Genomic DNA, 14,233 nt, shown 5'->3' on the forward strand with positions numbered 1-14,233 from the left:
GAAAGTAGACATAAAGGTGATTGCCAGTAGCTCCCAAAAATTCAAGGCTATAGACGTTGGCTCTTATCGATTCCTAGATAGTTTAAACTTCTTGAATGCAAGTCTCGAAACATTAGTGAAAAATCTACGTGAGAAAGGTGAAGACAACTTTCGTTGTCTTCGTCAATTTTTTCCAAACGAAGAACACTTTCAACTAGTTGTTCGCAAAGGAGTGTTTTGTTACAATTTTGTCACCACTTTCGAAGCCTACAATGAGCTTTCTCTACCTCCTCGGGATCAATTCTTCAACACTTTGAATGGGACAGAAGTAAGTGAAGAAGATTATTGTCATGCACAGAGGGTCTTTGAAAAATTTCAACTCCGTAATCTGGGAGAGTATTCAGAGCTATATTTACTCACAGACGCACTGCTTTTAGCAGACGTGTTTCAGGGCTTTCGTAAGTGGACACTTGACTTTCACAAGATCGAACCTTTTCACTTTGTGTCTCTGCCCGGATTAAGCATGTCTTGCGCTCTAAAAATGAGTAAGGTAGAGCTAGAGTTGATTCACGACCCTGACGCGTACCTGCTGATTGAAAATGGCATACGAGGAGGTATTACACAGTGTTCGCTGAGGAAAGCGACTGCAAATGTACCAGGAACAGAGCAGTTTGACCCCAAAAGCCCAAGTAGCTTGATCCACTACATAGACGTTAATGGGCTTTACGGTTCAGTAATGAGAGAACCACTACCTTACGGAGGTTTCGAGTGGCTCACAGAGGATGAAATCACGAACTTGGATATAACACACCTCCCAGATGACGCACCTATGGGTTACTTCCTCGAGGTAGATCTAGCATATGACAAAGAAATCCACCAACGTCACAAAGATCTGCCAGTTGCCCCCGAGAAAATGTCAGTTCCCTATGATCTGCTGTCAGAGTATCAAAAGGAATTGATGAAGAAGTTTCACCTTCCTGAGAAAGCTACCGATGCAAAATTACTGTTGACATTATTCGACAAAGAGAGATATTTTCTACACTATCGCAATCTGCAGTTGTATATGCATTTGGGCTTGCGTCTCACCAAAGTTCACAGGGTTCTAAAGTTCAATCAAAAGCCCTTTCTCCGATCCTATGTGGACTTCAATCACGATCTTCGAAAACGAGCTATGAATGCCTTCGAAAGCTCCCAAGCTAAGATTGCAATTAATAGCGTGTACGGACGTTCGTGTATGCAGGTTAGAAAGTTTGTAAACTGTCGTCTCACAGTAACCGACGAACAAGTGCTCACCCAGTCAACCAAAAATATCTCACAGACATCCTGAGGATGTTTCCGAAGGGATATTAAGACGTCCTAAAGATATCCAGAAAAGGCCGGCTGATATCCTCGGGACATCACTGGTTCTGCCAAGCGCGTATCCCAGGACCTCCCAACCAAGTCCTGAAGATGTCACCGTATACATTTGCAGGACATTGTTCGGACAAATTTTCACGTACGTTAGGGACTCGCCTATGGGAGTTGCCTATCTGTTCTGACGTCTGTGATGATTCTGTCGGATGTGTTGTACAGGAGGATTGTTCTGTGCTCCAGATTAATGTTATCATTTGCGTGATCCATTGGCGTGTGTGTCGCGAGAAACCTACTGATGACATGGAACAGAAAGCCCAAATTAGATTTCTTTATTTGATTCTCTTGCAACTGTTCACACATGGTTTAAAATAAACAAACTGAGTTAATACTCGGCAGATCTCTGTTTGCAAATTCTGCAAGAATGAACAAACAATTGTTCTTAGAAAAAAGAAAGAATCACATTTGTATGAGCTTATATAACAAAAAAGAGTATACAAGTAAGCTACAATTTCCATGTTAAACTACATATACTAAATGAAATAATAATGTCACATAGTTTTAACCATGAACTAGAATTGATAATGAGTGCGGCTATATGGCTAGCTTGACAGGATGCTACCCTGGAAAAAAGGAAATAGAAGTGGTATGCTCTGCTGAGTGTAAACAGTGTTTAAATCAGGTCATAATACCTGAGAGAGCAATATCGCAGTATCACATGTAGCATCAGTATCACAGTCTTATCTTTCCTAACTATCCTTGTGTTTGCTGACCATGACGGAATGCAGGCCAATAAGAATGTGAACAGATCCTCGCCTAAGAGGTGGCGCAGCGTTACTGCCATGACGCACCAATGTAATCAGCAGTTTCGCCATCTGTTAACCAGCAGCTACCGTTGTTTTGCCTGCTGCAATGCTTCTGCCATGGCGCACCAACCCAACCAACGGCTTCGTCATCTGTCAACCAGTGAATGAGCCATTCGGGAATTGTGTGTATGCTGGTTAACGGATGGCGAGGGTGTTGTTTAGACTGGTGCACCTTGGAAGAAGCCCTGTGGCAGGCAAAGCAATGGTAGCTGCTGGGTAACGTTCAGCGAAGCTGTCGGTTAGACTGCTGCACCATGGCAGAAACCTTGTGACACGCGACACGACGATAACACAGTGCGATCTCTTATGCGAGATTAGAGGCTTCAGAAGTGCACGCCCTCCGCACTCTCGTATTGGCTTGCATTCTGGAGGCAGTGCCTCTCTCGCTCTTGGTCAGCAATATCAATAGGAGACGTACACATCAATGTTGAGCTATACTGCTGAGGTAACATTCTCTTGTGTGATGCTGCAAAGAAAAATAAATTTACTGTAACTCTGGTTGCCAACACTGAGAGACATGTCCTGTTGTAGGTATCCGCTCCATTAACAAAGTCGGCGTGTGTGCCCCGACCTTCACGGTTCCAGTAAATTTAGTTTTCATTGCTGCGTCAAACGAAATGATGTTACTTAGGCAATACAGGTGAATAGCGTGGTGTATGTCCCGTTTTGTTCATACACTCATTGGCTAAACGACTAAACTGATAGGTTCACAGAGAGATGGATAGGGTAAGGCACTTGACCGCAGTGCTCGAAAATGTTATAGGTCATTTGCTAACTCCTGCAACACACACTAAATAGTATGGGACAACAAAATTGCTAAACAAAATATTTCAGACCTCCAGAAAGGACTTGTAGTAGAAAAAATACCAGCTCTAAAATTAGCCACAGTTGTGAACTTCACTGCCTCATGCCTTCCTCCATATCGTGACTCAGCGTCCGGTTCGAGAGTCTCATTTTTGTAGTTATTAACTCTGTGACGTGTATATGAGACCTTAACAAAAAAAAAAAAAAATACCTTGAGGTCTGAGACTAGTACGCAAATACGAGCACACGTGCCACACACTCTTATTCTGCACAGATGTGCTGTAAAATATGACTGTACGTCTAGATAAAATGATTATATAAAATGGTTATATCACATCAATCTATGTGACTAGAGTTGACCTTGACATCACTTGTACCAAAGACACTATAAACAATACAATAATCTTGATGTCTGACTCAGCCTTCACTCTCGGCTTCCTTGGATTTGCATCTCTCGTTCGCATGGCGGAGCCAGGATTTGATGGCGCCTTCCACTTCTGATTTCGTTGCCGTTGCTAGCTTCTTGTCTCTTCTAACTGCCTCTGAAAAGGAAAAGGAGGTTCTGTCACTATGATGCATATAGGAAAGACAAGATACCAATCAGATGGTGACATAGTTATTCACAATGCAGCATGATTTGCACTGTACTTCTAACAGTATTGCATAGTGCCCATTGAGGAGTGAGGGAGGGCCCAGCCGTGACCCATCCTCGGGGCCCATATTTCTGCCAGCGGAGAAGTGCAACACGCTTAGATAGTTTTCGTACAACAATCTGAACGCTTTGCGTCTTAGTCCCTGTGGGCGCACAATGGTTCAGCTTCATTTCAATGGCAGCTGTTCTTACTTCCTGAATAGAGTACCGTCATTGATGCAATATCACGATTTATGGCATACATTGCCATGAAAGGACCGGAGAGAAAGCTGGAAAATATGTGTATGTGAGTGAAAAGTGAATTAAAAGTAAGTGGAACTTGGCAGTGGAAGTTACTTTGGCAAAGTTACCTGAAAAAGAAACGAGTTCCTCTGAAAGTTACCACGGCTCAAAAGCAACGAGTTAAGTTACAAGATATCAAGAATAGGAGCTTAGGTGCTGTAACGAGGTACTTGTGAGGAGGAACCTCAAACTCTGGGCCTTACATCTTTCAACACACATTGCACAGTATAAAGCATTATGGTGAGATAAAAATTTTACTTGAACAGTACCTAAGTGATATTTTCCACTTACAAGCAGACCATGAACTGGGTGGTTTACAAGCCGAAACATTCAGCAAAAACATCATATTTAAAACAATGTTGCTATCACAGACTCTCCATAATTTAAGTTATCCCAGTTTGCTAAGTACTACTTTGTTTTCATGAGAACAGTTATCTTGAATCAGGTAGCATGAAGAGTATTCAAATATTGCAGTCACTCAGGTTGATGTTTGTACTGCATGGCTGAAATGGACTGTTTTAAACAGTCCATCACTGCACAGCACCGTCAGGAGTTGACTACGTACATACACAGTTCATTGAATTATAAACATAACATAAAAATAGACATCTTTCTGTTTCTACACTATGTCAGCAATAATATGTTACACATGGAGTGAGTGTGAAGCAGCAGCACTGGAGGTACATATTGCACATCAGTTCTGTTGCTTTGCGGATGTGAGCTATTGCATGTTTAGTATGCTTGGTAGCAACCTTGATACTTACGAAAAATAAGGGCAGGGAACTTCAGCATGCTGAACTTCCGTTTTCCTTTCTGTCCAAGCCAGCTGTACTCCCGCGCAACCGTGTCCGTAAGCAAATATGAGAGAATGCTCCTTGTTGCATGCCTTACATCAGTCCCTCCAAGGTGCGAGAACTCGTCAACCTGTATTTTATTAACCCAAATCATCATATAACCTACTGCCACAAGGCAATAAATATATCAGCTCTTCAACATTTTCTGCTCGTGCAGTGTACTTGAAACACATGCTGTGTCTCACAAAAATACCTATATGTACGGCACTTTCACACTTAGAAAAAATATCTACATAACGAACTCGTGTGATACACAAAACGTAAAATATAGCCTAACTTACCAGCTGGGCCTGTCGCTCTTCATTCAGAGATTTACTAAACTCCTCAAGGGCCTCTGACGTTGCAAATGCAGCTTTCACAAGGAAGTTTGGTGCAGTTTGTCCCACCGCATTGTTAACACCTTGGTTGCAGATCGCCTGAAGTACATCACTGTGCTGCTGCAGCGTGAAGCGCACAACGTGTAGAAGCCTCAAAACTTGCTTCTGAAATTCTGAAAACAGATTAAGAGCAGGCTATAAAGAACGTGATAAGGCTGTCAAGTACATTGCAGTGGAATGATGCATTACTTCTATTTTTAGAGCTCTGCACATAGCAAACTTCCCATTGCAAATACTTTACGTATATTTCACTTGTACTAGGGATGAAACCTAAATAATTTCTTCAGGCAGCGAATCAAATTTGAGTAAATAGAAGAGGCCAGATATGAATAATTTTGAATACCTCATGGTGAAATATTTGGTAGCATGATGCTTGTTCGCTTATGTTCTCCTTAAAACTTTACCCAATCCAGCCTTTTTACCCAGCATAACATGTGTGAAAGGTCCCCGTGTTGTGTAGGGTAGACTCCTTTAGTGGGTTGTACTGGATTGAGACCTAGTCAACACATTTCATGCATACTTCTGTGTGTGAATCTCCTCGTTTCTATGTTTACATTGTGAATTTCTCTGTATTATTTTGCAAACTGTGCACATTTCCATCTGTTACTGGACATGAATGTGAAATTTATTGGAACATGCGAGGCCCAGAGTAAAGCGTCGACCATGAGCTCACAAAAGTTGTAAGCTTCAATGACAGAACATTGCAAACCATATAAAGTGGACGATACCTTGCTTCAGTACCATTAAAAATTTCGAATACTGAAAATAGTTTTGTAAATAGCATCTGGGACCATTTCCATAACAGTTAAGCACAAATCTCAGACTCAGTTTCAATAGCCTTGGCTGTGTATTCAGCACACGCTTGCTGCTCATGCAAAAAGTGTTGCCAAAGGTATTGAGAATGAGCCTGAGACTCGTACTCAACTTTTATCCAAACAGGCCCAGATATTCCTTTCATATTTGAAATTTCAAATATTCGCAGAGCTCAAGTAATTTCATTTAACAGCAACATTTTTACTTGACAGCAACTGTCATACATCTAATTAAAGACCTGTTTTAACTTTGTTAAAAGTGCTACCATCTTGATCCATGGCAGTCTTCGGCTGCTGTGTTCCTTGTATTCCAGTGTGCATTTCACCAGCTCCTAGTGTGAGCAATATGAAAATGCAGCCAATTAGCAGAAAGAACACGCACAATCATCACTAGTTCACACACCTTCAGTAGTGCTGCAATACTGTCTTTGCGTGGCCATGCAACTGGATCCTTGAGAAGGTGCATCAGCTTTGGCTTTTCCTTTGCAAATTGAGGAGTCCAAGAAAAGCATATTATTGTGGACAGCGTTTATTTTTATTTATTGCAGAGTAAAATAAATAAAATTGTTGCAGTTGAGTTACACACCCAGGCTGGCGTCCCCCCAAAGAAAGTATCTAACTACAAGATGATTAATTACATAAAGTTGGTTATCATCTCTTTAATTACAGGATTTCGCAAAAATGCGAGAGATCAGAATGAGAGACCATCCTAGTCGAAAGCCATTCCTCGTTTAAAATATCCTGGAACATACACGTGCATGACGATATCCTACACCGGAATTTTGATACGCAAATGAACTGAAATCGCTGCGACCTGATATGCAGGGGTTCTCATTTCACATCAGGGGGCCACATGATTTGGAGCAATAGAGATGACTCAAGTAGGTTTCGACATGCAGGCCAGAAAAGCTGCTTTCCCGCCCAGATAACCCTCAGTCGGTGAAGGTGATGCACTCCTCAGGCGCGTCTTTTCTATTTTGACTCATTTGCATATTAAAATTTCAAATCAGTCAAAAACAGTCACAGCTCCCGATGGTAACTCTGAGCTCCCTGGTGTCTGTGCTTGCTCGGGAGTGTGTCTGAGGACTTGTATCTCGCTAAGTACAACACATTGAAGAATTTTTTTTTTTTTTTGCAGTTTGCTGACATGCATTGTAATGTGCCCAAAATGTAATGAACCACGTGTGCAAAAATGTCCCAACCGGTTTGAAATGAAAATCACATTAGGAAGTGACAAGAACCAAGATAACACATATGGATAGGGTTCTTCGTTTTCGGGTTTTACGATTTTTGAAATTCGAGGGCTAAAAATCGGGTGCTATTTGCATATGAGAACTCGGGGAGAAATCGGGCGCTTCAATCCCTGTCTGGTATGCCATTGGGGAACTCTCAGGTGAAACGAAAAGCATATGAAACATGCCGCAGCTGTGATACTGGGACGATGAACAAGAATGTTTACAGTCCCGCTTGGAACTGGGGTAGTGAATGGCCGTGGTATTCAAACACTTGTCCGAGCTCTACAAAAGTTTGTCTATTTTTCTCCTGCAGGCGGGGATTATAAAAGGAGGACAAATAGGTTGTCACAAATAGCTCTCTTTGCTGATATTATGATTCACTTTTCTGAGGATTTACCTACAACCACAAATTGAAGGACCCCAAGGATTTCGGGTAGATATCGGGTTTTACCCGAATTCTTGAAAACTTGTTCCCGGGGGAACTATAGTGAAAAATCAGGTTTAACCAGAAAATGAAGAACCCAAACTATGGACCATGTCATTCTAGTAAGAGTTTTTGTTGTATTTTATTGACCCATTTTCAAGGGATCACTGTACACAGGGTGTTCCACGAGCTGGTACCATGAAATTCTTAAAAAAAGATTGTACTTCAGAAAATTATGGTAGTATGTGAAATACATTAATATGGACTTTTGCTCCAGATTGCGTTCTTTTACATTCAGGTCAAGTATTAATCCAGCTAACTTTGATAGTGAAACTGTCAAATTAGCCACAACACACTATTCCAATTAGAACCACATGGTTCCCCCCCCCCCCCAAGTTTCTCCCAAAAAAATTTCAGAGCCAAAAATCAGCCGCTGGAGAAAGAGAGTTCACTGATATTTGTGTTAGCAGACTGCTGGCTAAGTTCAAATACTTTCATACCTGTGCAACAAGACAAGAGACCATGCCACAATGATGCCTTTCGCGTTTAGCAGCGTGTCTGACGTCACTTATACTGAGAGTGTGGCAGCCATACGAGTCACTGATAATGATGTGCTGCCAAGGCCCTTAATCGGAATTAAAATGTATCGCTCTTTCCACTTCATTTCGATAGAGGTAGAACCAAGAGTTTCTCAAAAGCAAATTTTACCAAGCATTCCTTGCACTGCAACTGATTTTTGGCAAGGTTTTTTTTGCAGAAATTTTGTGAAAATAAATGTGATTTTGATTGGTATAGTGTGTTATATTCATAGGGTTCTGAATTCACAGAAGCAAATGGTACCGTCTCATGGCGAGTGCAATTAACAAAGATAGCTCAATTAATGCATAACAATGGAAACAGCCTCAATCTGCAACAAAAATGTGTGTATTCCAAGCCCCATGATTTTCAAAAGCGAAACCTATCTTGAAGAATTTAATGTCATCCGCTCGTAGGGTGCATGTATAATGTCTCGTAATCTGCATGTATAATGTCGGTGCCCAAACCTAAATAAAATAAAGTGCGCTATACTGACTTGCTGTATTGCACTGCGGAAAGTTGTCAGGAACAGATGGCATGCCGACCTCATCTGGGTCAGAGTCAGATGTATCCGGCAAGGGCTGGGACTGCTGTCTCTTTTCTATATAAAATAAATAAATGTTATAAAGAATCAGCTGCAAGAACAAGAGCATCACTGGTAGATACCGAGAGGTTGTGCCTTCTGTGGAATGTTGCGATGAGATGTATATTTAGCAATACAAGTGCATTAAAACCTATTTTCAGAAATATAACGATATCCTCTCGTACAACACCCTTCATGTATACAGTCAGCACACAAACTGAAAAGAAACAAAGTGTGCTGTACTTACTTGCTGTATTACACTGTGCCAAGCTGTCAGGAATAGATGACACTATGACCTCATCTGGATCAGAGTCGGATAGAGCTGGCATGGGCTGGGGCTGCCGCCTCTTTCCTGTATAAAATAAATAAATGTTTAAAAAAATTTGATGCAAGAACAACAGGTGGGTGGTTACTGAGAAGTTTGATATGTTGTTCCTTCTTCAGAACTTTACAGTAACATGAATATTTAGCAACATCACTGCGCTACATTGTACACGACAGCTTTCATTACAAAGATATTTGCTTTATGCAACATTCCATTACGACAGTATTTTTTATGATGTGATTAGGACGTAGGATGTTCATACGCTGTGTTGTAAACGCTACAGTGTCCTCAAGGTACTGCGGCGGGTAACGCTTCCTCTTTCCAGCGTCTGTACCAGAGTCTGTATTGATGTCCGACGTGTACTGGATAACATCCAGTTTTTCATTGGCTTCCTCGTATGTTCCTGTGAAAGAGCATTCAAGTATGCAGATTGAAAAAGATGCTTTACATAGCTTTACAGATCTTCCGAACAAAGGGAATTGCTCCTATGCAGAAACAGGGCTCAGAAATGAGAACCTGATGCATTGGTTCTATCAATGCACAGCCACTTGTAAACACTGTATTGGCACTGTAAGTGGTATGCAACAGCAACTAATAAACACTGAGAAATGACCTCTTACCAAAAACTCCCTTAACTGTGATATGATAGGTCTCGAAAGGCCCAGCTATAGGAGCTCCTTTGGTGATCATTTTCCGTGCTTTGTGTGACGGGATTTTTGGCCATCGACACACAGTTCCCTTAACCCAAGAACCTGGCACAATCTCGACTTCATCTCGTTCAGTGAAGTGAACAATCACAAACATCTAGAAAGAAGCAGACAGCGAGCTAGTAAGCATATGCTGAATGATTGTTAATTGTATCACACATGATTATGTTTAATCAAATTCCGTACAATTATAAAATTACTTTTAAAAATATCAACAACCTTAGACACCAGTGAAGAACATGGCCAGCTGGTGTACCAGAAGTGTATGGCTCAGGCATTAATGAATGGGGCACTACGACTTCACAAAATATATGTCCAGCACCTGTACTTTTCCTTGATGTGGTGCACGATGCCATACGTAGTGGACTGGCCAATTGCAGTGTTCTTAGAACTGTCTTGCGTATAGGACACTGAATCAGCACACAACATTGATATCCAGGTTCCTTCCTAGTTTGCAGCTGACATGTTAGTGTAGGAATGGAATCACTACTTGCTTGTCTTGAAATGGCAGTTTTACCATCTTCTTTACATTCCGAAACGGCCAACATTTAAGGATCGAAAGTTTTGAAACCACATAAATGCCAACACGTGATGACTCAAATGGATGAATGTACAAACTGTCCCTTTCGCAGAACTCTCTCCCAACAATGCACATTTCTTGTGTAGACCGCAACGTTGCAAAGTTTGCAATCATCACTATATGCCCATCGACTGAGCAGCAGTTGTCGCCTTCACTTGTGCTTAAAATGTAACCTTGCACTTTTGCCTTTCGGTACTCTGGTGCTCTTGAGTCTGGCGTCACAGGTCCACTGGAGTGAGACTGACAAAACACTGTATCATTATTTTGTTGCTTTGTAGGAGCTAAAGCATGCAGCCTCTCTGAAAGCCGGTTGAATAGCTGCTCAAGAGGAGTTTCACTTTTTCTTAGAAGCCGTTTGAGGAAGTGCATATTGTTCTCAAAGGGAAATGCACTGAACCTATCCAAGGCCCCTTTGTTTTTCACGTCTTGAGCAATGTGAATTAAACAATGCACATTGTAAGAAACCTGATGGTTCCCATAGAGCTTAGCAAAACATGCTACGAAATATCTCAGTAGAGATTCTGCATAATCTGCATATACTTGACACAGTTCTTTGTTCGACAGGATAACAGCGGCGCAGTGGAACGACAGAAAATTTTCATAGTATTCTGCCGGCAAAGTATGCTTCAAAACACAGGGGCCTGTGTAAAGTAGCATCTGACGAAATTCAGTTGCCTTCCACCTGTCCAGCTCGTCCAGCGACCTCGGCTTCCGTGCAAACTCTCTCGGCACATGCTTATGAAGAGAGACATTTCGCTGAGATATCCTCTGCCTATCAGCTGGACTAACAGCACACTTAGGAGTGTTCACCCACAAGTTCAGAAGCTTCCTCATGACACCTAGGCACATCAAGTGCATGTAGTCTAAGGGAGCAGCTGTTATACAGTCGATGTGGAGGTCTGTCAAAATGGACGTGCCCTTGTGGTGCTGTGTGTCATGCTGCTGTCTGAAATTCTCATCCGTTCTGAGCGGTGCGTTCATGTCTAGGTAGCACATTCGATTATTTTTGTAGTCCCCTTCAACCATACACTTCGGGCATCCGGAGCGTGCGTTATGCCCCTTTGTCGAAAAGCAAAATGCTCGAGCAGGAGCATCGCAGATAATGCTATCTAGAACGACACTGCACTCCTGGCCTTTTATAGAAATACCACTTCGCAGGAGATGTTCTAAGTCACGAACAGTTGACGTCAGATACTCATTCGCAGATTCCGGCTTTTCTGTACCAGAATACGCTCCAACCAAAAAAGGGACTTCAGCACCAATGTCTTTGACGAGACACTGAACTGGCCAAAGCTGTAATCTTGAACTTTTACTTATGGGCAAGCCATCAATGTTCAGAGCAAGAGATATGGTTGCTGGTACAGAGGGAGCACAGTCTAGCACCGCACGGATACCTTCCGAGAAACCGAAGTGACAGTACTTCCCATTCCCCATTGTCACTATCTGAGACGCTGTTCCGCGCGGAGTTTTTAGGAGCGTCCTTGCATCGCTTGGAAAATCTGAATGACATGAGTGGGTTTTCAAACACTTCAGAAGATCACTCACGGCTGCCTGTGTCACATTATGCTGAACAGCCCACTTTCGAATTTGATCTAGCAAGCTGTCAACACCGTGATCACCTGAGTCAGCGTACGACGCAGTTTCTTCGACCGCTGTTGATCCAAGATCCTCAGTTGCAGCTGATACCTCAGATTGCAGTGTAATATTCTCAGACAATGAATCTAAATGCGAAAAGGAAACTTCTGACGAATCGAACGCTAATGGGGTTTCAACGCGTTCGTCATCTGACTCGGTGGAAGATGGTTCCTCAAATTCTCTGTCTATTTCAACTGGATACACAGGAACGTTATCCACAATCGTTTCTGACAGCACATTGAGCCCGCTCGTCGAAGGAACCGAGGCGGTATCGCTGGAGAGCGTAGCAATTGCCTGTTCGCATGTACGGTGTGCACGGTCATACACATAGCGTCTACTCTTGAATTTTGGCATTTCGCACTCAAGCAATTCACATCCTATATTATAAATAGAAGTACCTCGAAAACGTGCCACGGGTGAACAAGGTGGAAGCACAAAGCAGAAGCACAACGCAGAACCACTTCTGAAACTGCGAGAGGAACTCGCCGCGCAGCAAACTAGAACACAACAAAGAACTGCGGTTGATGGCGATGCGATGGGCTTCCCGTAAATCCGCGCCGGCGCTGAATCGAGTAGATTGCGGTTTCGAACTCGCTTGATCACGCTCACAATCTATTCCTGAATGACTGCTTCTGTGTCACCTGTGTCTGTAGTTACATAATGAATTATTCAGCGCCACTGGAAATGTACAGTCCAACCAACAATGTTGCTCAGAACGAAATTAACGACTGAATACGACAAAAACGATGATTACAAGTTTAATCGAATTCACAATTACCGAATGATTTAATTTGCCATTTCATGCAATTTTAAAAAGGTGTGCACGGATATTGCAAATACCTGGCATCATATTACCGTTGTTCCATGTGCATAATCCCACAGACGTCCACAGGATATCAGAAACAGATCAGGTTTTGGGACATGTCTAGGAGATCCAGAAAAACGTCTGATTAACGTCTTCAAGACATCCTGTGGTGACCAGGACATCAGGATCAGATCGGGATATCCTCAGGACGTTGGTGGTTGTGTGGGCAGACTCCTACGCAAACCAAACCTAAAGGAGTTCCGACCGCTGAGCTCTCATGTTATCCTCTTCCAATTCTCTCAATCTGTGCTCCGCATGAGACAGCCACTGTACCTAGGATTCGCGATACTGGAACTGTCCAAGCTGAAGATGTTTGATTTTTACCACAACCACCTTCTTCGTGTAGCTCCAGATACTAGACTGTTGTATATGGACACAGATTCCTTCATCATAAAGTTGAGTGAAGAGAAAGCGCTTCTCGAACTAGCTGACAAGCATCTGGATAACTCTAGCTATGACCCCGATCATCCGTTATATTCCGCGAAAAATAAGATGGTACTGGGAATGTTTAAAAACGAGATGCCTCGTGATCACATTCTCGGTTTCTGTTGTCTAAAACCAAAACTGTACGCTCTCGAACTGAGTAGCAAAAAGCAGTACAACCGTGCGAAAGGTGTGAAACATTCTGAAGCACAGAAGCTTCTTTATTCCCTGTACACCGACGCTCTTGAGTATGGCAGAATACACTCTATTAAACAGAACCTGATCGTGCGCAAAGACAATGTAAACAAAAGTGTCTCAGTGACAAAGATTGCTCTCAACCCTTTGGATACAAAGCGTTACATTTGTGCAGATGGAATTGAAACGTTCCCTTTTGGTTTTCACACCTAATCATATGTACGCATCGGACAAGTGTAAACAAAGATGGAAGCAACAGGATGGTAAATGATGGAAAAGCCAATTACCATCAATATAGATGTTACCCTTTCTTTATTCTTGTGTTTTTTTCTAACAAGTGTTTAACACTAAAGGAGTGTTGATTTTACATATCTTCATTTGACTTATTCAGTGCACCTTTTTTCCTAAGTTTTTTTATGTGAATGAGAGAGTTGTCACTTCCTTAAATAATGAAACTTTTTCAAAGTGTTTGCAAAAAAAGTGGAGTATGTACTTTGCAAAACAGCTTGTTTCAGTTCTCTTGTTTTCAAAGTGATGATGAAATTGTGACTGTATAATACTTTTTGCCATTTTTGTGAGCTGTCTGATGTAATGTATCCTACTTTTCTTGCTAAGATGACTAAATAAAGGCTCTTTTCTTTTCAAAAACAAATTTATTCACTTTTAGAGTACACTACAACATGACATGTTATCTGTTTTTCGTGGTATC

The 14,233-nt window shown here is 42.0% G+C and overlaps 1 protein-coding gene across 3 annotated transcripts; it reads right to left on the minus strand.

The window, feature by feature from the left end:
* Positions 1-1,665: 1,665 nt before the first annotated feature.
* LOC135388468 (uncharacterized) lies at positions 1,666-13,066 on the minus strand. Of its 3 annotated transcripts, none has more exons than XM_064618044.1 (10): positions 12,882-13,066; positions 9,740-9,923; positions 9,382-9,522; positions 9,042-9,146; positions 8,708-8,812; positions 6,380-6,457; positions 6,216-6,308; positions 5,069-5,277; positions 4,698-4,857; positions 1,666-3,541 (listed from the first exon to the last, which is right to left on the minus strand). In XM_064618044.1, the coding sequence occupies exons 2-10, from the start codon at positions 9,921-9,923 to the stop codon at positions 3,417-3,419; spliced, it is 1,200 nt and encodes a 399-aa protein (XP_064474114.1). In that variant the 5' UTR covers positions 12,882-13,066; the 3' UTR covers positions 1,666-3,416. The 3 variants fall into 3 exon arrangements, with proteins under 3 accessions (XP_064474114.1, XP_064474115.1, XP_064474113.1); XM_064618045.1 differs by lacking the exon at positions 12,882-13,066 and adding an exon at positions 12,440-12,865 and having other exon boundaries at positions 6,243-6,308; XM_064618043.1 differs by lacking the exon at positions 12,882-13,066 and adding an exon at positions 12,440-12,865.
* Positions 13,067-14,233: the final 1,167 nt, after the last annotated feature.

The sequence above is a fragment of the Ornithodoros turicata genome, chromosome 3 (genome assembly GCF_037126465.1).
Source record: "Ornithodoros turicata isolate Travis chromosome 3, ASM3712646v1, whole genome shotgun sequence".
NCBI classification, from domain to species: Eukaryota; Metazoa; Arthropoda; class Arachnida; order Ixodida; family Argasidae; genus Ornithodoros; species Ornithodoros turicata.